Raw genomic sequence first — 24,278 nt, 5'->3', positions numbered from 1 at the left:
CTATGGAGACCAAAAAAAGGTTACCTAACCTTTAGATACCCTGAAACACGGCGAATCACTTGCTACAGATCACATAAATTACACTGAATAAGATCACTTTGAACGGTAGTTCACACTGTCTAGCCAATCGATAATTTTCAATTGCCATTTAACGAAAACAAAAAAAATACATCTCTTTTATCTACCAAGCTGAAGAAGAAATAAATATTAAGCCACTGGTTGAATAAACTCCAAAGGCGCTTTCTATCTTGAGAATAAAAGAAGCTTGAAAGCACTGGTAGACGCTGATTGGATCAAGTTGAAATAATTGAAAGCTGCCAATCATGCCACTAGTGGGAGGCGCGGTGGCCTAATGGTTAGCGCGCCGGACTCCGGAGCGAGCGTTCCGGGTTCGAGCCCTGGCCGGGGTCACTGTGTTGTGTTCTTGGGCAAGACACTTTACTCTCATAGTGCTTCTCTCCACCCAGGTGTATTAATGGGTACCGGCGAAATAATGCTGGGGGGTTCCCTGCGATGGACTAGCATCCCATCCAGGGGGGAGTAGAAATACTCCTAGCTGCTTAATGCTAAGGAAACCGGGATAAGCTCCGGCAGTATGCGCCACTTTGGCTCGAAGCTGACCTTTTTTTTTTTTAATCATGCCACTGAGGAGGCGGTTGGATAAAACTGAAGCACAAAGAACACTGTCAATCAATCATACCTGAAGTTTTGTGGGCTTTGCTGTGACAGCCATCACCAACACAACTATGTCACGCTCGAGGCTGTGGTATCCAAACAAATCACACTCCGTCTGAGAAAATAAAAGATGTCCATCAACTAAACTGTCCTATTATAAGTTATTCCCTCTTATTTTTATCAGTCAAGAGCTATCCTGGGTGGAGAGTGCAAGGTTTTTAGTTCCGATAAAAATAATCACGCGCTTAAGCGATCCTTCTCCACGCGTGGGAGCTGTTTTATTCCACGCACGTATAAATAAACCGCTAGCTTCCAGGGTATTCACAGGCCCGCGGTATCAGAAAGAACGTTATCAAGCAGCAATATACATCCAGTTGGCGTATGGTTACCGTGACAGCTTTTGAAATACCTGAACGATAACAACTGTAAATCAGTTGTGAAGTACTTACAGTAGAGATGTGCCGGCGCAGAACCAGGAACACTTCCTCTAGCGTGACGGACTCGTGCCTGCTGAAACCTTCTCTGTTTTTCTTCAGCTGTTTTAGAATGTACAACATTCGAACTTCCGCGGCTGAAATACAAACAAATCACAATTTTATTACTGTTTACTAAAGGTAAAAGAACGAGATCACGGCAAACAAAACTGGCTACAGCGAATTCGAGGTTTCGTTCACAGCTGGGAAGGGATTCGACTCATCACGCAAAACAGAAGCGTTGTGTGACGACCCAATGAAAAAAGAACACGATCATTCTGTCACAGAATATTACGGTCACGTACAGCTGAACTTACCGCAGTGTGGACAGCACGCGCCAGGTGGAATAATTCCTTTACAGTGAGACGGCTTCAGCGGGGGACACGTGACATTCTCACACCTTGGTTCATCTTCTGTGGAGAGAAATAAAAACTCTGAGTCCTGACCATTTCAAAAGAAAAAGAAAAAGAAAACTCACATCCGAACACAAGATTCACTCCCCTCATTTTCATAAAAAAATTTCGTGCTGCTTTTTTTCTCTTTTTTTTTCGTTCTACTTATAAAAATTTGCAAGCATATCAAGCCAACGTCCCTTGATGCAGATTAATTTCTTAAAGCTGACTGCTAAAAATGTATTTAACACAGTAGGAAGAAATAAAATATATATCAGCCTTGTTCTCAACGAGTGCTAGGTTAACAAATGGCAGTGACTTTCTCAGGATTTCAAGTAACTCAACATAAGCTGATTGACAGCTGTCACTCACCATTTCCCTCTCCAACAGCCTTACACCGGCCTTGATAATCAACAATGACTCTCGCCGAGTGAGCTGCGCATGTGCTGGAGTACGTCTCTCCATTCACCCCGCACACGGGAGGGGAGGGTGGTTTACATTCATCCTGGCAAAGGAAAATCAAATGATACTTATTGTCTTGAAACGGGACAAGACGCTTAGCGTAAATTTTTGCGCGCGCTTTTTGAGACATATAGTCAACTCTCTCTTAACGGACACCTGCTTTCGGGTCCCGTCCCCGCCGTTTTTCAGTCATTTTAGTCTCCTATAAGACGGACACCTCTCTAAGACGGACAGCTGGAGCCGGTCCCAACGGTGTCCGTCTTAGAGAGAATTGACTGTATTCATAAAACCTGTTAGTTTCTACGAAGTGAACAGAGTGGAAAACGCTTCTTTGAACTCTTTTACTAAACGGCTGCAATCTCTTTCCACGCCAATAAGAAGAAACAAGTCTATGAGTTGTTCCCCTGCGTTTCTTAAATCTTCTTCGATGTTCGCAAAAATTCCGCACGAAGTTTTTTAAAAGTTTTAGTTTGTGAAGTGTTTGAGAAGTGTTGACAAGAGGGATTTCGTGTTGATTACAGTTTTCTGAAATTACCTTGCAGAAACCTTTGTACGCCAGGCTCTTGCGGTTGAACTGCAACGAGCAGAGGTTTGGGTGTTGATTGTTGTCCGAGTCGCAGACTGGGTCCAACTGAAGATCGCTGCAGTATTTTCCTTCAGAGACTGAATACAGACAAATAAAAGTATTAATATAAGAAGAGATAATTCCCTTTCAAGAACCAAAACGAAAATGTAATTTCAAGAAATGTTGTCGTTTCCTTACCACAGTAATATTGGTTGCATGGATCATTAATGGAGAGACAGGTCTTTCTTTCAACAATACACCTGAAAGGAAAAAAGTTAAGCAATGAAAACCTTAGCCGAGTAAAATAAAATCGATTTGACTTGGTTGTTGCATCAATTAATTGTTTGCGAGACTGAGAATTTTGAACTAGAAGTGAAAGCAAACTAAAAATATATTTTTTAATAGTTTTAAGTTAGTTTTCTTCATCGAAGAAAAAAAAATGTTAATATATTCGCAACATACATTGTAACTCATTCAGGATGAATGTGCAATGATAGTCGCCCTTCTAGGCCAGTTTTGGTGCAAACTAACTCCTTCTGAAAAACGCTTTAAAAATAATACAACAGCCCGTATTTTTTCAGTGGTAATCTCAAAAGGAATAACGACGAACAAAACAGGTTTCCAGCTAAAAGTTTGCCGTAAAAAAATCCACTCACTTTTCATCAGGCGCACAAGGGTTTGGTTGGCACGGATCAATGGAAGCACAATTGCCCTTCTTCAGCTCAGACATGGTCAGTCCAATACACCTGTTGGCGAAAATAACAGAAAACGATTGTTTTACCTGAAACCACTCCATTTTTAAATTTTTCGTACTAATTATAATTTTTTACGACTCCAAGTAAGATACATGGACCTAAACACAAACTTCAACTGGAAAGATCCTTGTCTATGTCGCCAAGACTGTTGTATTTTCAGCCAATTAGAAACCAAACAAAAACTGATTGGCTCACGTAGTATTTTCCACGCGCACACCATTACGTCTTTTCACGGTCTTTCAGGCCGTGGCATTTTTTCCCGCGCTTTTAACCCGTGACGTCTTTTCCCGCGCTTGCCACTGCTTGCATCTTTTTCCTTCAAGATCTGATTGGTTTGTTATTCTGTGACATAGTCACTGCCTCTTATTCTCTTACAAGAGTGTTAAGTACAGTTCCTTACCGAGCCACACAAGGATTAGGGTAGGTCTTGGCGTCGCTGCCACACACGGGATGATAAACATTTTTACAGGCGCAGGGCAAAGCAGTGATCATGTCGGTATCCACAGATTCATTGTCTGGTGTCTGATTACGCTTGGGTCGGCCTAACATAGATAACAAAAATACGCTTTAGCTAGTAAACTAAACAAGGATTGAAAAAATTGAAAAAAAAAAAAAACAAAGGGGGGAGATATTAAATGCAATAGCCCATTCAGAAGCAATTAAGAAAAAAAACATTTGTGAACATAGCACTTTCTTAGATGTCCTAACATTGGTAGCAAATTTAGTCTGTGGTGAAAGCATGGTTTTGTAAGAGCTGACTGCACTTACTTGCATTGTATTCTGGTGAAAACACTGGCTCTGCACAATGTTTCTTTGTGCATGTTAGCTCCCCCGAAAAACACGTGCACATATTACAGCCATCCATAAACATTTCGCCATCATCTGCAGAAAAGAACCACACATAATTAAATGAGGAATTGACAATTGCGGGAGACAATGTGGAAAAATGCTACTTTTAAGCCATCAAGAATTTGTAGTTTTGGGTTTGCTGAGTTTGTTTCTGATAAGTGTCTTTCCGGCTTTTGACAGAGGTCGCATGTTCATAAGAGCTCCACACATGCGTAATTTATATTTGTAAATTTCTTTGCCATCCTCTGCAAAACAACAATGTGAAACTGCCAAATTTTTCGTTAAAGCGAGAACGTGAGCCACAACGGCAATGTTTTTTTTCTGCTTGTAAATGAAAACTGTCTTAACATATTCAGTTCTGACACCGAAACTGAAAGCAAGACCGAATTGACCCTGAAAATGGCGAGATTCGCTCAAGAATCTTTTAGCTTATTAATATAAATTCACTTTGAATCGACGTTGTCCTCGGCGTCGCCGTCGTGGCTGGTTGAACTCCAAATTGTTTTTACAACGATCATTTGAAAACAGGCACTTACTTATGGGTTTATCTCTAAGAGTGCACGGCAATCGTCGAACACACTCCAGGTTTACACAGTTGCTAAGTTTGGACGTACTATCACAGTGGCATATCCTAAAGCAGCCTTCTCTTCCAGTTGAAACTGGCACCTGACAAGAAGAAGCAAGGCACATGATTTCAAAAAGCTACAAAACATTCCTAGATCGTACAAAACCCTACAATAATAATTTGATTGTGCAGAACAGTGCTCAGCAAATGACATGAGCGAATTAGGAAGTGAGGATGACTAACGATGGCAAGGATGGAAAGGGATTGCAAGATCAAGAAACCTGGCAAGCCAAACTCGTGCTTTCAAGGGTCGTTCACCTTGCTATAAAATTTTGGGAGATTTCAATAGTACACTTAAAAAATTATATTTGTAAAACAGCACTTACCCTTGCATACTCTCCCACTCTCACAAGAAAGCTTGAAGCATCGCCAAGTGGACACCCTAGATTGGTCATCAGAATGGTATATGTTATTTACATGTCTAAATTCTTTTAGCTTATCAAAACAAATTCAGGCAACAAGTGATGAGATTAGAGCATTTGATCATCTCGAGTAAAAGTTATGACTGAAAACTAAATTATCCATAAGAGAACGGTGCATAATCTGAGAAACGGCAGAAATCTGATGCAAGTTGGCCTTGTGGCTTTTGTTACGGAACGTTTTTCGGTAAAAAGGTAGATTTTGAAACAACACAATTTTCTGTTATCGTAAAGCTAGTGTATAGGTGTTTTACACCTGCTCTTAAAACAAAGCCTTCGAATAAGAAATGAGCTCTAGGTTTTAGGGGCGTGAAAAGCAATATCCTTAGAATTTTCTATTTGCATAGCTTACGTAAGTCAAACTGAGTTGTCGAAACGCTATTGGCTACAACTCGTTTATGACAATTGTCCTTTTTGTAATTACTTGGAGTTCTGCATGTAAGCGAGTGAGTCAAGATCGCCATTAAACACCATGTTCCTTGATGATGTTTTGGTCCACTTGATATAAAAGATCCCGGAAGGTGGCAGGGCACTTCCCGCTCAGCAATAAAGCTAAATCCCCGAAAAAGCCCCTGCTACACTTTTACATAACAATTGCAAATATTTGATGAACAAAGCATCTCATCCAAGGCGAGTAGGGTTGCTATGGAAACCTGCATGTACATTAGTACTTTGCCAACCAGAGATGTAGCTTATTACAGCTAGCAACTAAAGCCAAATGATCTACACGATAACGTAATACCAAAAAGGCAGTTACCTGGCACACAAGTGTATGATTGACACCTGTCAAGTAGGGCTCCATAGCAACTTCTGTTGATATCGCACACTTGATTCTCTTTGCATGGGTTTGGATTGCATGGGTGAGTCACTGGAACAAAACAACATTGATATTAGTACTGCAATCCAGTGAATGGCAAGCTACAAACTAAATTAGCCTGAACGCTTTGTTCCAGGTCAAGACACATGCATCTATGTTTGTCCTAACTATTGAGTTCAACAATTTCTGTTTTCAAAAGTTTGGGAACAGCTGTGATGCAGTTTGAATGAAATCAGTAGCAACTCAAAGATAAATTAACAAACATACCTTCATCAGTCACATCAGTATACTTGCTGGGTACTGGAAAACAAAGAGTAACAGGCATTTTATCACACATTTCTAACAAGTAAGACCTCACTAACTAATGGTTTGTAGCTGCGCAGAAAATTGTATATTTCTCCTACTGACTGCTACAAACATAAACTGCACAATTTTCTCTTACGTCATTTCTGAGATTTTGGTGGTATGTTAGATAGCACCTTTCAGTTGATGATTTTTTTTTCCGTCTTTTTAACAGCATAGTTGTAATGCTACTGTAAGAAACAATTAAATGCGGGTTTTTCTTAGGAGTTCCCAGCAAACTTTTCTCCATTGCAAATTTGAAGTAGTTACTGCCTAGTTTCCCAATTATGAAAAACAAGGCCTGTCTTGACTAAGCACTCTTTATAGCGGAGCTCCACGCGCCGAAGGCGCGTAGCGTAGCTCCATTGGTAACATGCGGGTACAAGGGAACAGACAGGGCAAATGGTATCCTATCGAACCGAGAAATTTTGGTTGTCGCGTACGTACGTCCGTACGCACGGATTAGGCCTGGGAACGAGCTAGGCTCCGGTGGCAACCCGCGTCTTTTGGCGGGAAAAATCATTACTATCAAGGCCTTAGCAAAAAAGTTTTTTCAAAACGATTTCTACTCAGCTAAGCTTTATATAGTAGGAAGTTTTAAACGCGAGGAAAAAAAATCATTCTTAGCTCTTGTTGACAATGTTAGAATTACATGAAGGGGAGACTAACTTGAGGAAGTCCGCTGTGTGACAGCATGCCGATTTACCAAGCGTACGCATGAGTTCACTACTAAGCATGAAGACTCCTCGATTGAAAAGCACACGAAGAACTCAGTTTTAAAGACAGTTTATTACAGATACATTATTTCTGGATATATTCCTCGTTTCACCCGCGATGACAACCATAGTTAGTAGAGGAGTAAAGATTGTGGCCGATCGAAATGGAAAATCTTCCAAGCTTCTTGGTGAGTTTGAAGCAAAGACGGTCAAAGACAACATTCCTTTACGAAAACAAGGTGAGCTATTGATGTTCATTTTTTAACAGATTAGAAAAGTCTTTGGTATTTAGATTAACCAGCATTCAACCTAATACACTGTACATCATTTTTAAACGAAGCTGGGTTCTAGCTCTCAGTCGTGTACCGGTATGTCAAACAAGGACATAGACTTAATGAACTGAAATTCGTTTTGTCTTAAACACGAGTTGTATTCAAAGCATACCTTACTTCTGGTTTTTCCTATCCGCGTTAATTTGTTTATTCTGTAGTTAAATCACCGAAGTAGGAAGAACACACCACTTTTAAACGTTGGAAAGAGTACAGAACAAGTAGAGAACAAAATTTACATGAAAATTTGTAAGAATGTGGTCGAGTCAGATGCAATACAGTATGGGGCCCAGTTCTCGGCCACTATAGACGTAAACTAGTATTTCTTTTCTCAGAATAACCAAAGAAACTTGAAATTTCTCCCAGAGCTTTCTACATTATTCAGCTTTTTGGTGTAAAGCTATCGACCGGTTAATAATTAATTATCCCGAACAGTAATAAAAATAAAATCTCCTTTTGTGGGCCCAGTTCTCGGCCACGCGGCCCAGTTCTCGGCCACCAAAAAGCTTATGCGTAATTTCCGTATAAAAAGGCTCAATTAATTTTCACAGTCATAAAAATCACTCTGTAAACTTATTTATGTTATATCGATCGCAAATTATTTTTATGAGGCTTTTTGCAGGTTCTTGCAAAACCGCAGAATTGTGTTGTGTGACCAATGCATTTAGATGGTTTACTTTGCAGTGGATCCGGAAGGGTCTTGAAAGAGTTAGGTGTTGTAGAAATAATAAACAAGACAAGAGTTAGCTCAAAACTTAGAGATTTAATTGAACTTTATTTTTAAAACATTTCTTTCTTTTATTCTGGCTGCAGTAGATGAAATTATATTAAAAACCAAGCGCTAAGCTGTGATAGCGAGCAGGGTGGCCGAGAACTGGCAAATACGCAAAAGTCGCACGGAAAAATTCCGAAGTAAATTAAGACCAACAAAATACAAAGAATCAACGAAAAGTTAACTTAAGCACGAAAAATTAAATAAACGCCGTGGCGTTTAATCGAATAAATATGGTACATAAAAGAATATAGCACAGATTCTAAAATGTTATGCGAAAGATCATGAAATTTTCTTAAGTTATAACAACCAAGCTGATCCTGAAGTTATAATGTAGGATAAGGGCTTGGAAAAATATAAATTCCAGATTGCCCTGTGGTTAACAAGCAGCTCTCAAATTTTGCTTGCCTAGGACTGTGCATGATTATGTTTCTTAGTAAACTTGTGACTGTATAATTTACATGTAGACGACTTGCCTGGCCCTTTCAACCTAAATTACGCAAACAGGCACGAAAAATTAATTGCTTGACAGAAAAATCTACTTGCCCCAGATAATCAGAGGGTACTTTTTTAGCCCTGTGGCTATGAGCATTGCTTTCTGGAAGGTTGCACATGACTCGTACAATTCTTTAAGCCTTTCAAAGTTTTCCAACTTAAAGCAGTGACTAAATCAAATATTTTTGCCAATTTTTTTTCTACAAGAGAAGTAGGATTAGTTTTTGATCGTGAAAAAAATAAGTTCAAAATGGGCCTGTCTGCGATGACTCGAGGATTATATAATTAAAAGTAAATAATACATACATGTATTATTTATTTACATGTACAACAAGTTTTTTGAGGTCAATTTCAGTGAGAAGTATTTATGGAGGGTGTAAGATGCAGTTTGAAGTTATCATTTATTTTGGTAAATCTGTTGTCTTTCTAAAACTTGCTGTTAGGATTTCCATACTTTTTGCCAGGATGCAAGTTAAGAATTTTACAGGTTTTTGATATTTATAAATTTTGTTTTCAGTGCAGAGAAAACAGTCAAGAGGTGCAGTTAGTGAAATTGGTGATGCAGGTAATCATTACATAAGTGTCAGCTTATACCTTTCTTTAGCTAGATATTAAAGAAGCTCCATGACACATTAGTGCATGAAACTTGTTTTTCAAGTGTAAAACTTTTGGGTGTGAAAAATGGTATGCGTTTTAACCCCTTGGTAAGTTTACATTGTATTTTTCCCTAAAATCCTCGTTCAATTGAGGAATTTAATATACACAATTTATATGTAACAGCGCATGTACATAAAATGTTTTTATTGTTCAAGTAAAATGTTTTCGTTGTTCATACAATGCACCCCTCCCCCACCGTGGAGGAGGGGTATGAGGGCAAAGAACCAACAAGATCTGCTACCTGACCCGACAAAATACCGGAATACTTGTAATGATTTTGTGGGAGAAGTGCAAATTGACCTGTTGTGTTTGAATTCCTTTTGTTAATACCTTAATTAAACCTTAATAGCTAATAAGCTCAAGCCCTAACTTAACATAAATTGTCTTGTTGTGGTACCAGGCAAATGTAGAAATAGAACTTAAACTCAGCTGAAATTTTACGTGAACACAAAGACTTAGTAAAATTTTAGAGCTGTTTAGGCCAGAAAAGCCAGCTGGGCTTGTTGATGAACCGGCTAAGTGTTTTCTTAGCTACATCCCTGATAAAAGTTTTAGGGAGAATATGTAAGCTTTCCTGGACTTAATCACAGTACTTTCAACAGCACCTGTCAGAGATAAATAATTATAAGAGTCTCAAAAGACACATCATTTTGTAGGGAACTCTTGAATTAAGCCGGTGTTTCACACCCCAAAACATTCATCAAAGCCTCGCCATGTGCCGGGTCTTTTTGATAGCACTATTAGTGTCTTCAGTAGGTAAAAAAAGGTTTTGCTGACACACTCACTCTGAAAGGACTTTTTGGTTCTAAACATACATGTATCCCCCAACACATTCCCTGGCCCATGCAAAAATTGGAAAAATAACTCTCTTTTTTATGTATCTGTATAATGTTCTGAATAAATTCAATTAAAATTATAAATATTCATTTGATGTCAATGATCATCAACAAAATGGTATCTGTTATTTTCCCTTTTTCAGGGTTAACACGAGTAGCAGAATTTCCACAGAGAGTTGCAGACACAGAGAGAGAGAGATAAATGAACAATCAGAATATATTATTTCTTCATTGCATGTACAACTAATACTTATGTACTCTGTGTGAAATACAATTTATGTGGTCAGGTGTAATTTTTAAGTTAATGAAATAGAGCCAGATAAGGCTCATCCATGTACGTATTTCTTAAGGGATCTCTGACAACACAATATAAAAATCATCCGGCTACCCAAACATTTGTGGGAGGTTTGGTGACCTAATGGTTATTGTGCTGGACTCCGGATCGAGCGGTCCGGGTTCGAGACCTGGCCCGGGCACTACGTTGCATTCTTAGGCAAGACACTTTACTCTCATAGTTCTTCTCTTCACCCAGGTGTATAAATGGGTACCGGCTTATTTACTGCTGGGGGAGGGGGGGGGAGGTTAACCCTGCGATGGACTAGCATCCCATCCAGGGGGAGTAGAAATACTCCTAGCCGCTTAATAATGCTGCAGAAACCTGGTTACGCTCCAGCCTGATGAGCCACTTGGCTCAACAGCAGGCTTTACCTACCCAAACATTTAATTCCCAGTGCCCACACTGTAAAGAACAGTAATCATGATAATGAGATACACAGTTCATCAATCTCTAAATTAATCTCACATGTTGCAATACAATAATAACTGATAAAATATATGTTGTTCATAGGCAAATTTTTACTTCACCAAAACCGAACTCAGTCATTAAATAATAAAACATTAAACACAGCTGTTTTGTTTTGTGGGTGTGTCTCACAGATTAGTTATTTGTTGTTATTTATAGTATCGGGAAATAATACTGTCACTGTTCCAATGGGGCCCCGTTTGAGGGGGGGGGGGGGGGTGGGACAAGCTACATGCAAAACTTTCCAGTTGTATGCTATGTACAGCTATAACATACCAGTTATGGTGGGTGTATGGATATTTTCTAGAGCAATGCTTTCTTTGTTCTAGTTTCTCTTTGAGAGTTTATATATCTTTGGGAGGTTATGCACAAACTGCTAGATGATCATCCCCTTTTGATTGATTAACTATTTTTACTTTTATTTGGTGCTGTTGTTCATGGTGAAAAACAATACATAATATATATAAAGAAAATAACACGAATAAAAAATCATTCTAAAAAAAATGTAAAGGGCATATAACCGGGGAGCTCCGCTTTTAGGCTTGCCTAAATCTATATATTAGCGGAGCTCCACGCGCCGAAGGCGCGTAGCGTAGCTCCATTGGTAACATGCGGGTACAAGGGAACAGACAGGGCAAATGGTATCCTATCGAACCGAGAAATTTTGGTTGTCGCGTACGTACGTCCGTACGCACGGATTAGGCCTGGGAACGAGCTAGGCTCCGGTGGCAACCCGCGTCTTTTGGCGGGAAAAATCATTACTATCAAGGCCTTAGCAAAAAAGTTTTTTCAAAACGATTTCTACTCAGCTAAGCTTTATATAGTAGGAAGTTTTAAACGCAAGGAAAAAAAATCATTCTTAGCTCTTGTTGACAATGTTAGAATTACATGAAGGGGAGACTAACTTGAGGAAGTCCGCTGTGTGACAGCATGCCGATTTACCAAGCGTACGCATGAGTTCACTACTAAGCATGAAGACTCCTCGATTGAAAAGCACACGAAGAACTCAGTTTTAAAGACAGTTTATTACAGATACATTATTTCTGGATATATTCCTCGTTTCACCCACGATGACAACCATAGTTAGTAGAGGAGTAAAGATTGTGGCCGATCGAAATGGAAAATCTTCCAAGCTTCTTGGTGAGTTTGAAGCAAAGACGGTCAAAGACAACATTCCTTTACGAAAACAAGGTGAGCTATTGATGTTCATTTTTTAACAGATTAGAAAAGTCTTTGGTATTTAGATTAACCAGCATTCAACCTAATACACTGTACATCATTTTTAAACGAAGCTGGGTTCTAGCTCTCAGTCGTGTACCGGTATGTCAAACAAGGACATAGACTTAATGAACTGAAATTCGTTTTGTCTTAAACACGAGTTGTATTCAAAGCATACCTTACTTCTGGTTTTTCCTATCCGCGTTAATTTGTTTATTCTGTAGTTAAATCCCCGAAGTAGGAAGAACACACCACTTTTAAACGTTGGAAAGAGTACAGAACAAGTAGAGAACAAAATTTACATGAAAATTTGTAAGAATGTGGTCGAGTCAGATGCAATACAGTATGGGGCCCAGTTCTCGGCCACTATAGACGTAAACTAGTATTTCTTTTCTCAGAATAACCAAAGAAACTTGAAATTTCTCCCAGAGCTTTCTACATTATTCAGCTTTTTGGTGTAAAGCTATCGACCGGTTAATAATTAATTATCCCGAACAGTAATAAAAATAAAATCTCCTTTTGTGGGCCCAGTTCTCGGCCACGCGGCCCAGTTCTCGGCCACCAAAAAGCTTATGCGTAATTTCCGTATAAAAAGGCTCAATTAATTTTCACAGTCATAAAAATCACTCTGTAAACTTATTTATGTTATATCGATCGCAAATTATTTTTATGAGGCTTTTTGCAGGTTCTTGCAAAACCGCAGAATTGTGTTGTGTGACCAATGCATTTAGATGGTTTACTTTGCAGTGGATCCGGAAGGGTCTTGAAAGAGTTAGGTGTTGTAGAAATAATAAACAAGACAAGAGTTAGCTCAAAACTTAGAGATTTAATTGAACTTTATTTTTAAAACATTTCTTTCTTTTATTCTGGCTGCAGTAGATGAAATTATATTAAAAACCAAGCGCTAAGCTGTGATAGCGAGCAGGGTGGCCGAGAACTGGCAAATACGCAAAAGTCGCACGGAAAAATTCCGAAGTAAATTAAGACCAACAAAATACAAAGAATCAACGAAAAGTTAACTTAAGCACGAAAAATTAAATAAACGCCGTGGCGTTTAATCGAATAAATATGGTACATAAAAGAATATAGCACAGATTCTAAAATGTTATGCGAAAGATCATGAAATTTTCTTAAGTTATAACAACCAAGCTGATCCTGAAGTTATAATGTAGGATAAGGGCTTGGAAAAATATAAATTCCAGATTGCCCTGTGGTTAACAAGCAGCTCTCAAATTTTGCTTGCCTAGGACTGTGCATGATTATGTTTCTTAGTAAACTTGTGACTGTATAATTTACATGTAGACGACTTGCCTGGCCCTTTTAACCTAAATTACGCAAACAGGCACGAAAAATTAATTGCTTGACAGAAAAATCTACTTGCCCCAGATAATCAGAGGGTACTTTTTTAGCCCTGTGGCTATGAGCATTGCTTTCTGGAAGGTTGCACATGACTCGTACAATTCTTTAAGCCTTTCAAAGTTTTCCCACTTAAAGCAGTGACTAAATCAAATATTTTTGCCAATTTTTTTTCTACAAGAGAAGTAGGATTAGTTTTTGATCGTGAAAAAAATAAGTTCAAAATGGGCCTGTCTGCGATGACTCGAGGATTATATAATTAAAAGTAAATAATACATACATGTATTATTTATTTACATGTACAACAAGTTTTTTGAGGTCAATTTCAGTGAGAAGTATTTATGGAGGGTGTAAGATGCAGTTTGAAGTTATCATTTATTTTGGTAAATCTGTTGTCTTTCTAAAACTTGCTGTTAGGATTTCCATACTTTTTGCCAGGATGCAAGTTAAGAATTTTACAGGTTTTTGATATTTATAAATTTTGTTTTCAGTGCAGAGAAAACAGTCAAGAGGTGCAGTTAGTGAAATTGGTGATGCAGGTAATCATTACATAAGTGTCAGCTTATACCTTTCTTTAGCTAGATATTAAAGAAGCTCCATGACACATTAGTGCATGAAACTTGTTTTTCAAGTGTAAAACTTTTGGGTGTGAAAAATGGTATGCGTTTTAACCCCTTGGTAAGTTTACATTGTATTTTTCCCTAAAATCCTCGTTCAATTGAGGAATTTAATATACACAATTTATATGTAACAGCGCATGTACATAAAATGTTTTTATTGTTCAAGTAAAATGTTTTCGTTGTTCATACAATGCACCCCTCCCCCACCGTGGAGGAGGGGTATGAGGGCAAAGAACCAACAAGATCTGCTACCTGACCCGACAAAATACCGGAATACTTGTAATGATTTTGTGGGAGAAGTGCAAATTGACCTGTTGTGTTTGAATTCCTTTTGTTAATACCTTAATTAAACCTTAATAGCTAATAAGCTCAAGCCCTAACTTAACATAAATTGTCTTGTTGTGGTACCAGGCAAATGTAGAAATAGAACTTAAACTCAGCTGAAATTTTACGTGAACACAAAGACTTAGTAAAATTTTAGAGCTGTTTAGGCCAGAAAAGCCAGCTGGGCTTGTTGATGAACCGGCTAAGTGTTTTCTTAGCTACATCCCTGATAAAAGTTTTAGGGAGAATATGTAAGCTTTCCTGGACTTAATCACAGTACTTTCAACAGCACCTGTCAGAGATAAATAATTATAAGAGTCTCAAAAGACACATCATTTTGTAGGGAACTCTTGAATTAAGCCGGTGTTTCACACCCCAAAACATTCATCAAAGCCTCGCCATGTGCCGGGTCTTTTTGATAGCACTATTAGTGTCTTCAGTAGGTAAAAAAAGGTTTTGCTGACACACTCACTCTGAAAGGACTTTTTGGTTCTAAACATACATGTATCCCCCAACACATTCCCTGGCCCATGCAAAAATTGGAAAAATAACTCTCTTTTTTATGTATCTGTATAATGTTCTGAATAAATTCAATTAAAATTATAAATATTCATTTGATGTCAATGATCATCAACAAAATGGTATCTGTTATTTTCCCTTTTTCAGGGTTAACACGAGTAGCAGAATTTCCACAGAGAGTTGCAGACACAGAGAGAGAGAGATAAATGAACAATCAGAATATATTATTTCTTCATTGCATGTACAACTAATACTTATGTACTCTGTGTGAAATACAATTTATGTGGTCAGGTGTAATTTTTAAGTTAATGAAATAGAGCCAGATAAGGCTCATCCATGTACGTATTTCTTAAGGGATCTCTGACAACACAATATAAAAATCATCCGGCTACCCAAACATTTGTGGGAGGTTTGGTGACCTAATGGTTATTGTGCTGGACTCCGGATCGAGCGGTCCGGGTTCGAGACCTGGCCCGGGCACTACGTTGCATTCTTAGGCAAGACACTTTACTCTCATAGTTCTTCTCTTCACCCAGGTGTATAAATGGGTACCGGCTTATTTACTGCTGGGGGAGGGGGGGGGAGGTTAACCCTGCGATGGACTAGCATCCCATCCAGGGGGAGTAGAAATACTCCTAGCCGCTTAATAATGCTGCAGAAACCTGGTTACGCTCCAGCCTGATGAGCCACTTGGCTCAACAGCAGGCTTTACCTACCCAAACATTTAATTCCCAGTGCCCACACTGTAAAGAACAGTAATCATGATAATGAGATACACAGTTCATCAATCTCTAAATTAATCTCACATGTTGCAATACAATAATAACTGATAAAATATATGTTGTTCATAGGCAAATTTTTACTTCACCAAAACCGAACTCAGTCATTAAATAATAAAACATTAAACACAGCTGTTTTGTTTTGTGGGTGTGTCTCACAGATTAGTTATTTGTTGTTATTTATAGTATCGGGAAATAATACTGTCACTGTTCCAATGGGGCCCCCGTTTGAGGGGGGGGGGGGTGGGACAAGCTACATGCAAAACTTTCCAGTTGTATGCTATGTACAGCTATAACATACCAGTTATGGTGGGTGTATGGATATTTTCTAGAGCAATGCTTTCTTTGTTCTAGTTTCTCTTTGAGAGTTTATATATCTTTGGGAGGTTATGCACAAACTGCTAGATGATCATCCCCTTTTGATTGATTAACTATTTTTACTTTTATTTGGTGCTGTTGTTCATGGTGAAAAACAATACATAATATATATAAAGAAAATAACACGAATAAAAAATCATTCTAAAAAAAATGTAAAGGGCATATAACCGGGGAGCTCCGCTTTTAGGCTTGCCTAAATCTATATATTAGCGGAGCTCCACGCGCCGAAGGCGCGTAGCGTAGCTCCATTGGTAACATGCGGGTACAAGGGAACAGACAGGGCAAATGGTATCCTATCGAACCGAGAAATTTTGGTTGTCGCGTACGTACGTCCGTACGCACGGATTAGGCCTGGGAACGAGCTAGGCTCCGGTGGCAACCCGCGTCTTTTGGCGGGAAAAATCATTACTATCAAGGCCTTAGCAAAAAAGTTTTTTCAAAACGATTTCTACTCAGCTAAGCTTTATATAGTAGGAAGTTTTAAACGCAAGGAAAAAAAATCATTCTTAGCTCTTGTTGACAATGTTAGAATTACATGAAGGGGAGACTAACTTGAGGAAGTCCGCTGTGTGACAGCATGCCGATTTACCAAGCGTACGCATGAGTTCACTACTAAGCATGAAGACTCCTCGATTGAAAAGCACACGAAGAACTCAGTTTTAAAGACAGTTTATTACAGATACATTATTTCTGGATATATTCCTCGTTTCACCCACGATGACAACCATAGTTAGTAGAGGAGTAAAGATTGTGGCCGATCGAAATGGAAAATCTTCCAAGCTTCTTGGTGAGTTTGAAGCAAAGACGGTCAAAGACAACATTCCTTTACGAAAACAAGGTGAGCTATTGATGTTCATTTTTTAACAGATTAGAAAAGTCTTTGGTATTTAGATTAACCAGCATTCAACCTAATACACTGTACATCATTTTTAAACGAAGCTGGGTTCTAGCTCTCAGTCGTGTACCGGTATGTCAAACAAGGACATAGACTTAATGAACTGAAATTCGTTTTGTCTTAAACACGAGTTGTATTCAAAGCATACCTTACTTCTGGTTTTTCCTATCCGCGTTAATTTGTTTATTCTGTAGTTAAATCACCGAAGTAGGAAGAACACACCACTTTTAAACGTTGGAAAGAGTACAGAACAAGTAGAGAACAAAATTTACATGAAAATTTGTAAGAATGTGGTCGAGTCAGATGCAATACAGTATGGGGCCCAGTTCTCGGCCACTATAGACGTAAACTAGTATTTCTTTTCTCAGAATAACCAAAGAAACTTGAAATTTCTCCCAGAGCTTTCTACATTATTCAGCTTTTTGGTGTAAAGCTATCGACCGGTTAATAATTAATTATCCCGAACAATAATAAAAATAAAATCTCCTTTTGTGGGCCCAGTTCTCGGCCACGCGGCCCAGTTCTCGGCCACCAAAAAGCTTATGCGTAATTTCCGTATAAAAAGGCTCAATTAATTTTCACAGTCATAAAAATCACTCTGTAAACTTATTTATGTTATATCGATCGCAAATTATTTTTATGAGGCTTTTTACAGGTTCTTGCAAAACCGCAGAATTGTGTTGTGTGACCAATGCATTTAGATGGTTTACTTTGCAGTGGATCCGGAAGGGTCTTGAAAGAGTTAGGTGTTGTAGAAATAATAAACAAGACAAGAGTTAGCTCAAAACTTAGAGATTTAATTGAACTTTATTTTTAAAACATTTCTTTCTTTTATTCTGGCTGCAGTAGATGAAATTATATTAAAAACCAAGCGCTAAGCTGTGATAGCGAGCAGGGTGGCCGAGAACTGGCAAATACGCAAAAGTCGCACGGAAAAATTCCGAAGTAAATTAAGACCAACAAAATACAAAGAATCAACGAAAAGTTAACTTAAGCACGAAAAATTAAATAAACGCCGTGGCGTTTAATCAAATAAATATGGTACATAAAAGAATATAGCACAGATTCTAAAATGTTATGCGAAAGATCATGAAATTTTCTTAAGTTATAACAACCAAGCTGATCCTGAAGTTATAATGTAGGATAAGGGCTTGGAAAAATATAAATTCCAGATTGCCCTGTGGTTAACAAGCAGCTCTCAAATTTTGCTTGCCTAGGACTGTGCATGATTATGTTTCTTAGTAAACTTGTGACTGTATAATTTACATGTAGACGACTTGCCTGGGCCTTTTAACCTAAATTACGCAAACAGGCACGAAAAATTAATTGCTTGACAGAAAAATCTACTTGCCCCAGATAATCAGAGGGTACTTTTTTAGCCCTGTGGCTATGAACATTGCTTTCTGGAAGGTTGCACATGACTCGTACAATTCTTTAAGCCTTTCAAAGTTTTCCAACTTAAAGCAGTGACTTAATCAAATATTTTTGCCAATTTTTTTTCTACAAGAGAAGTAGGATTAGTTTTTGATCGTGAAAAAAATAAGTTCAAAATGGGCCTGTCTGCGATGACTCGAGGATTATATAATTAAAAGTAAATAATACATACATGTATTATTTATTTACATGTACAACAAGTTTTTTGAGGTCAATTTCAGTGAGAAGTATTTATGGAGGGTGTAAGATGCAGTTTGAAGTTATCATTTATTTTGGTAAATCTGTTGTCTTTCTAAAACTTGCTGTTAGGATTTCCATACTTTTTGCCAGGATGCAAGTTAAGAATTTTACAGGTTTTTGATATTTATAAATTTTGTTTTCAGTGCAGAGAAAACAGTCAAGAGGTGCAGTTAGTGAAATTGGTGATGCAGGCAATCATTACATAAGTGTCAGCTTATACCTTTCTTTAGCTAGATATTAAAGAAGCTCCATGACACATTAGTGCATGAAACTTGTTTTTCAAGTGTAAAACTTTTGGGTGTGAAAAATGGTATGCGTTTTAACCCCTTGGTAAGTTTACATTGTATTTTTCCCTAAAATCCTCGTTCAATTGAGGAATTTAATATACACAATTTATATGTAACAGCGCATGTACATAAAATGTTTTTATTGTTCAAGTAAAATGTTTTCGTTGTTCATACAATGCACCCCTCCCCCACCGTGGAGGAGGGGTATGAGGGCAAAGAACCAACAAGATCTGCTACCTGACCCGACAAAATACCGGAATACTTGTAATGATTTTGTGGGAGAAGTGCAAATTGACCTGTTGTGTTTGAATTCCTTTTGTCAATACCTTAATTAAACCTTAATAGCTAATAAGCTCAAGCCCTAACTTAACATAAATTGTCTTGTTGTGGTACCAGGCAAATGTAGAAATAGAACTTAAACTCAGCTGAAATTTTACGTGAACACAAAGACTTAGTAAAATTTTAGAGCTGTTTAGGCCAGAAAAGCCAGCTGGGCTTGTTGATGAACCGGCTAAGTGTTTTCTTAGCTACATCCCTGATAAAAGTTTTAGGGAGAATATGTAAGCTTTCCTGGACTTAATCACAGTACTTTCAACAGCACCTGTCAGAGATAAATAATTATAAGAGTCTCAAAAGACACATCATTTTGTAGGGAACTCTTGAATTAAGCCGGTGTTTCACACCCCAAAACATTCATCAAAGCCTCGCCATGTGCCGGGTCTTTTTGATAGCACTATTAGTGTCTTCAGTAGGTAAAAAAAGGTTTTGCTGACACACTCACTCTGAAAGGACTTTTTGGTTCTAAACATACATGTATCCCCCAACACATTCCCTGGCCCATGCAAAAATTGGAAAAATAACTCTCTTTTTTATGTATCTGTATAATGTTCTGAATAAATTCAATTAAAATTATAAATATTCATTTGATGTCAATGATCATCAACAAAATGGTATCTGTTATTTTCCCTTTTTCAGGGTTAACACGAGTAGCAGAATTTCCACAGAGAGTTGCAGACACAGAGAGAGAGAGATAAATGAACAATCAGAATATATTATTTCTTCATTGCATGTACAACTAATACTTATGTACTCTGTGTGAAATACAATTTATGTGGTCAGGTGTAATTTTTAAGTTAATGAAATAGAGCCAGATAAGGCTCATCCATGTACGTATTTCTTAAGGGATCTCTGACAACACAATATAAAAATCATCCGGCTACCCAAACATTTGTGGGAGGTTTGGTGACCTAATGGTTATTGTGCTGGACTCCGGATCGAGCGGTCAGGGTTCGAGACCTGGCCCGGGCACTACGTTGCATTCTTAGGCAAGACACTTTACTCTCATAGTTCTTCTCTTCACCCAGGTGTATAAATGGGTACCGGCTTATTTACTGCTGGGGGAGGGGGGGGGGAGGTTAACCCTGCGATGGACTAGCATCCCATCCAGGGGGAGTAGAAATACTCCTAGCCGCTTAATAATGCTGCAGAAACCTGGTTACGCTCCAGCCTGATGAGCCACTTGGCTCAACAGCAGGCTTTACCTACCCAAACATTTAATTCCCAGTGCCCACACTGTAAAGAACAGTAATCATGATAATGAGATACACAGTTCATCAATCTCTAAATTAATCTCACATGTTGCAATACAATAATAACTGATAAAATATATGTTGTTCATAGGCAAATTTTTACTTCACCAAAACCGAACTCAGTCATTAAATAATAAAACATTAAACACAGCTGTTTTGTTTTGTGGGTGTGTCTCACAGATTAGTTATTTGTTGTTATTTATAGTATCGGGAAATAATACTGTCACTGTTCCAATGGGGCCCCCGTTTGAGGGGGGGGGGGGTGGGACAAGCTACATGCAAAACTTTCCAGTTGTATGCTATGTACAGCTATAACATACCAGTTATGGTGAGTGAATGGATATTTTCTAGAGCAACGCTTTCTTTGTTCTAGTTTCTCTTTGAGAGTTTATATATCTTTGGGAGGTTATGCACAAACTGCTAGATGATCATCCCCTTTTGATTGATTAACTATTTTTACTTTTATTTGGTGCTGTTGTTCATGGTGAAAAACAATACATAATATATATAAAGAAAATAACACGAATAAAAAATCATTCTAAAAAAAATGTAAAGGGCATATAACCGGGGAGCTCCGCTTTTAGGCTTGCCTAAATCTATATATTAGAGAGAAAGTTTATATGACAACAGCAAACCTTACAGTGCACAAGTAAGTGTCATATTAAGTACATACCGAGATATTCCTGGAGGGAAATACAAGGAGCTTGCTTCTCAGGAGGAGAGAGTTCATCGCAAACTTGTTCTGCCGATAACGATGCCAAATGAGCACTTGAATTGCGACACTTTTGTAGAATTTGAACACAGTCAGGCCTAAAACAGTGAGAAGAATGACAACGTTAAGTTGACAGTTATATTCACAAACCCACAGCCAACTGCAACTAGGAGTGCTAAGGACTAAAAGGGAAAAAGGGTGAGGAAAGGGGGGTAAAAAATAGACAACAACATAGTGGCTTCTTTGTTTTTGAACTTTGCTGTACTTTAGTCTTATGCACATCAATAATTTCACTACAACAACTACTTTTACCCTTTTTCTGGTAGTCTGTGATGTTATGAAGGAAAGGGCTATTTGTATGCGACAAGGTACACATACAAAGTTTCAAGTCGATTAAGGCTCAACTATTGAATGCAGCTGGTTTGGCAACCTAAGTTTACCATCACTTGTTTATTAGAGTTATTTTTATTAATGAAAACTTTATTACACGCAACACTACTACAGAGAAATACATATTTACAACGGGCTATTTACAAGAGACATACTTTTATTAGAGTTATATGATCACAAACTTCATACAGGTGCCTTGACACAATAACAGCAATGAAACAAATATCAACAACAGATCAGAGGTAAATACACAGTCGATCTTAATTACCCACCTACAGATGGTGCTCCGATGAGATTTGACGCTGCATGGCTTAATCTGAAGTACACAAGCAATGGCCTGAGAAATGAAAACAATCATTAGCCTTAGACAAGAATTGAGCTGGCCAAGACAGCCCACTAACTAGACTCGCATGAAGAGGCCCTGAAAAGCACAAAGTGGAAAACAAGATTAAGGGACACACCTTCCACGTATCAGGAAGGCACTTCTTGATGTCCTGAATTGGGATCACAATGTTCGGCATTTGAATGAAACCTTTTTTCCACTCCTGCATGTGATTCTTAGCCTCAAAGTCTGACTTACTGTTACAGCTGCGGAACAATTCTGTGTGTCTGTCAAACATAATGGTATGCAAAACACAAAATTAATGTTTACTGTACATTGTATTTAGTTCATTTGAAAGGTCATCATCACTCTTTGTGCCAGTAAGGCTGACTTAATTATACTGACTAAGTCCTCTGCTGACTGAATCATACTAAAGAGAAAATGAAGAGAAGTATCCAGCTGCCCCTGAGCAAGGGACATTTGAGAGCTCGTCCAAAGGGCACGCTCAGGAATTCATTTTTTAAGCCCTTTAAGAAGTCTTCTGAGATAATTTATAGTGCTCAGTGAAAAATGCAGCCATCAATTAATACATATGCACTTACAGTAGGCGCCACACCCACCTGTTGTTGAAGTTTGTACAGAAGCTGAGACCTGAGCAGCCTAACTGACATGGTTCAGTCACTGCAAATGCAACAAAACAATTCACTCATAAGATTATTTCAAATCACTTGATCATTTTACAATCAAGCAAAATGTAGCTTGTGGCACTCTGACTATGGATAAAGAGCGTTACATATACTTTATTGTTACATATTTTCGTGAGAACTTAATTTCGCAAAGACGGGAAAAGGCATATTTTGAGGGACTTTATTTTCGCGATTTGGCCAAAAATACCTAATTAACATTAAAAAAAACAATACAAAACATTTAAAATAGATTTTCGAGGGTCTTTAATTTGGCGATTTTTTTGAAAATCGCTAAATTTATGTCCCGCGAAAATAGTAAGTAACAATAAGGTAACTGATCTCAGTTCATATCATTATGGAATTAATGAAATAGAAATTGAAAATACAAATACAGGGTACCCCACCCCTCCCCCTATAAATCAGTTTATTTTTGTTACATTTAATACTTATAATAACATTTTAACCAATGTTATCTTACCATCAGCAAGGCAGTTCATCATACTGATCTAAAGAAACACAAGCATAACAAAATTCTGATGAGAAAATGTTACTCTTAACCCCTTCGCTGCTAGGAGGACGTACTCAGTACGTCCTGTATCGGTTTTCTCATATGCTAGGAGGACGTACTCAGTACGTCCTCAGTTAAAGTACTTGTATGCATATAAACGCATAGCGCAAAAACAATCTAACCGCATATAAAAATACTTATGGGGGCCTGGTAAAGACTTGTACATTTGGCGACAGATACATGACCAGAAAGCCTACAACCTTCTTGCTCATTTCCCAAAACACATGCTATCCGCCATCTTGGATTTGCGACAAGTGATTCTTCAGTGAATTTTGTGGTTGTTTCGTTCTTTTTTCGCTTGAAACTGGCAAGCAATGAGCAGAATTATTGTTAACGAAGCTCCAGAGAGATCGTGGAAGATATTTCTGGCGATGAATTCGACGAAGGAATGAAGTTTATTTGGACGAGTGTAAAAGCTCAGGCCATTGAACTTTTCACATGCTTCTGAGGAACGATGAGTTTTTATTGTTGTTCTATCAAGAGTTTTTAATGTACATTTGGTTAAAATTTGATTTATGTAGCTCAAACCTGTTTAAAACGTTTAATATATCAACGTATTTTACAAATTTGCAAAATACTCATTTTTTGTCCGCACGCGGGTGAAAAAATGGCCCGCAGCTAAGGGGTTAAAATTATTATTGGTGTATTAAAAATGCACCACATTAAGTAGTGAACTCAAGAATAAAGTTGTACCTCTTTTGGATTGTATGAACACTGTCTGTCAAAATGCTGCCAGTTTTGAGTCTTACCCCACTTGGATGTGTACATCTATTTAAAAAAAATGTATCATGTGAGCTAACATCCGAAATCTACTTTTCCTTTTTTACACACAAGACCTCAAGTACAAATCATATAAAAAGGTTTAGCTAACTTAATTTCCCTAAACAGATACTACAATCTGTAAATCAATCATGTTTATTATTTTGGCTCAAGAAATATTTGGCATTTCAACCATTGAACGTAATTAAAATCTTGCTACT

General features: G+C 38.0%; 1 protein-coding gene across 1 annotated transcript in view; it reads right to left on the bottom strand.

Moving 5' to 3' along the window:
• Positions 1 to 24,278, bottom strand: part of LOC144661088 (reversion-inducing cysteine-rich protein with Kazal motifs-like) — an 83,812-nt gene that overhangs the window by 1,294 nt on the left and 58,240 nt on the right. The window contains exons 16-34 of the mRNA XM_078521796.1: positions 23,992 to 24,066; positions 23,209 to 23,236; positions 22,665 to 22,725; positions 22,184 to 22,331; positions 21,995 to 22,059; positions 21,294 to 21,430; positions 6,300 to 6,332; positions 5,973 to 6,083; positions 5,123 to 5,178; positions 4,708 to 4,837; positions 4,091 to 4,204; positions 3,723 to 3,864; positions 3,224 to 3,313; positions 2,766 to 2,827; positions 2,538 to 2,665; positions 1,913 to 2,045; positions 1,466 to 1,561; positions 1,125 to 1,246; positions 701 to 790 (exon numbers count right to left, since the gene is read on the bottom strand). Of these exons, the coding sequence (XP_078377922.1) occupies positions 701 to 790; positions 1,125 to 1,246; positions 1,466 to 1,561; positions 1,913 to 2,045; positions 2,538 to 2,665; positions 2,766 to 2,827; positions 3,224 to 3,313; positions 3,723 to 3,864; positions 4,091 to 4,204; positions 4,708 to 4,837; positions 5,123 to 5,178; positions 5,973 to 6,083; positions 6,300 to 6,332; positions 21,294 to 21,430; positions 21,995 to 22,059; positions 22,184 to 22,331; positions 22,665 to 22,725; positions 23,209 to 23,236; positions 23,992 to 24,066 (1,821 nt within the window). The remainder of the gene's footprint in view (positions 1 to 700; positions 791 to 1,124; positions 1,247 to 1,465; positions 1,562 to 1,912; positions 2,046 to 2,537; positions 2,666 to 2,765; positions 2,828 to 3,223; positions 3,314 to 3,722; positions 3,865 to 4,090; positions 4,205 to 4,707; positions 4,838 to 5,122; positions 5,179 to 5,972; positions 6,084 to 6,299; positions 6,333 to 21,293; positions 21,431 to 21,994; positions 22,060 to 22,183; positions 22,332 to 22,664; positions 22,726 to 23,208; positions 23,237 to 23,991; positions 24,067 to 24,278) is intronic.

The sequence above is a fragment of the Oculina patagonica genome, chromosome 7 (genome assembly GCF_052425735.1).
Source record: "Oculina patagonica isolate OP01 chromosome 7, crgOcupat, whole genome shotgun sequence".
Lineage (NCBI taxonomy): Eukaryota > Metazoa > Cnidaria > Anthozoa > Scleractinia > Oculinidae > Oculina > Oculina patagonica.
The sequence above is the reverse complement of the archived record's forward strand: the minus strand, read 5'-3'. Positions and strand labels throughout refer to the sequence as shown.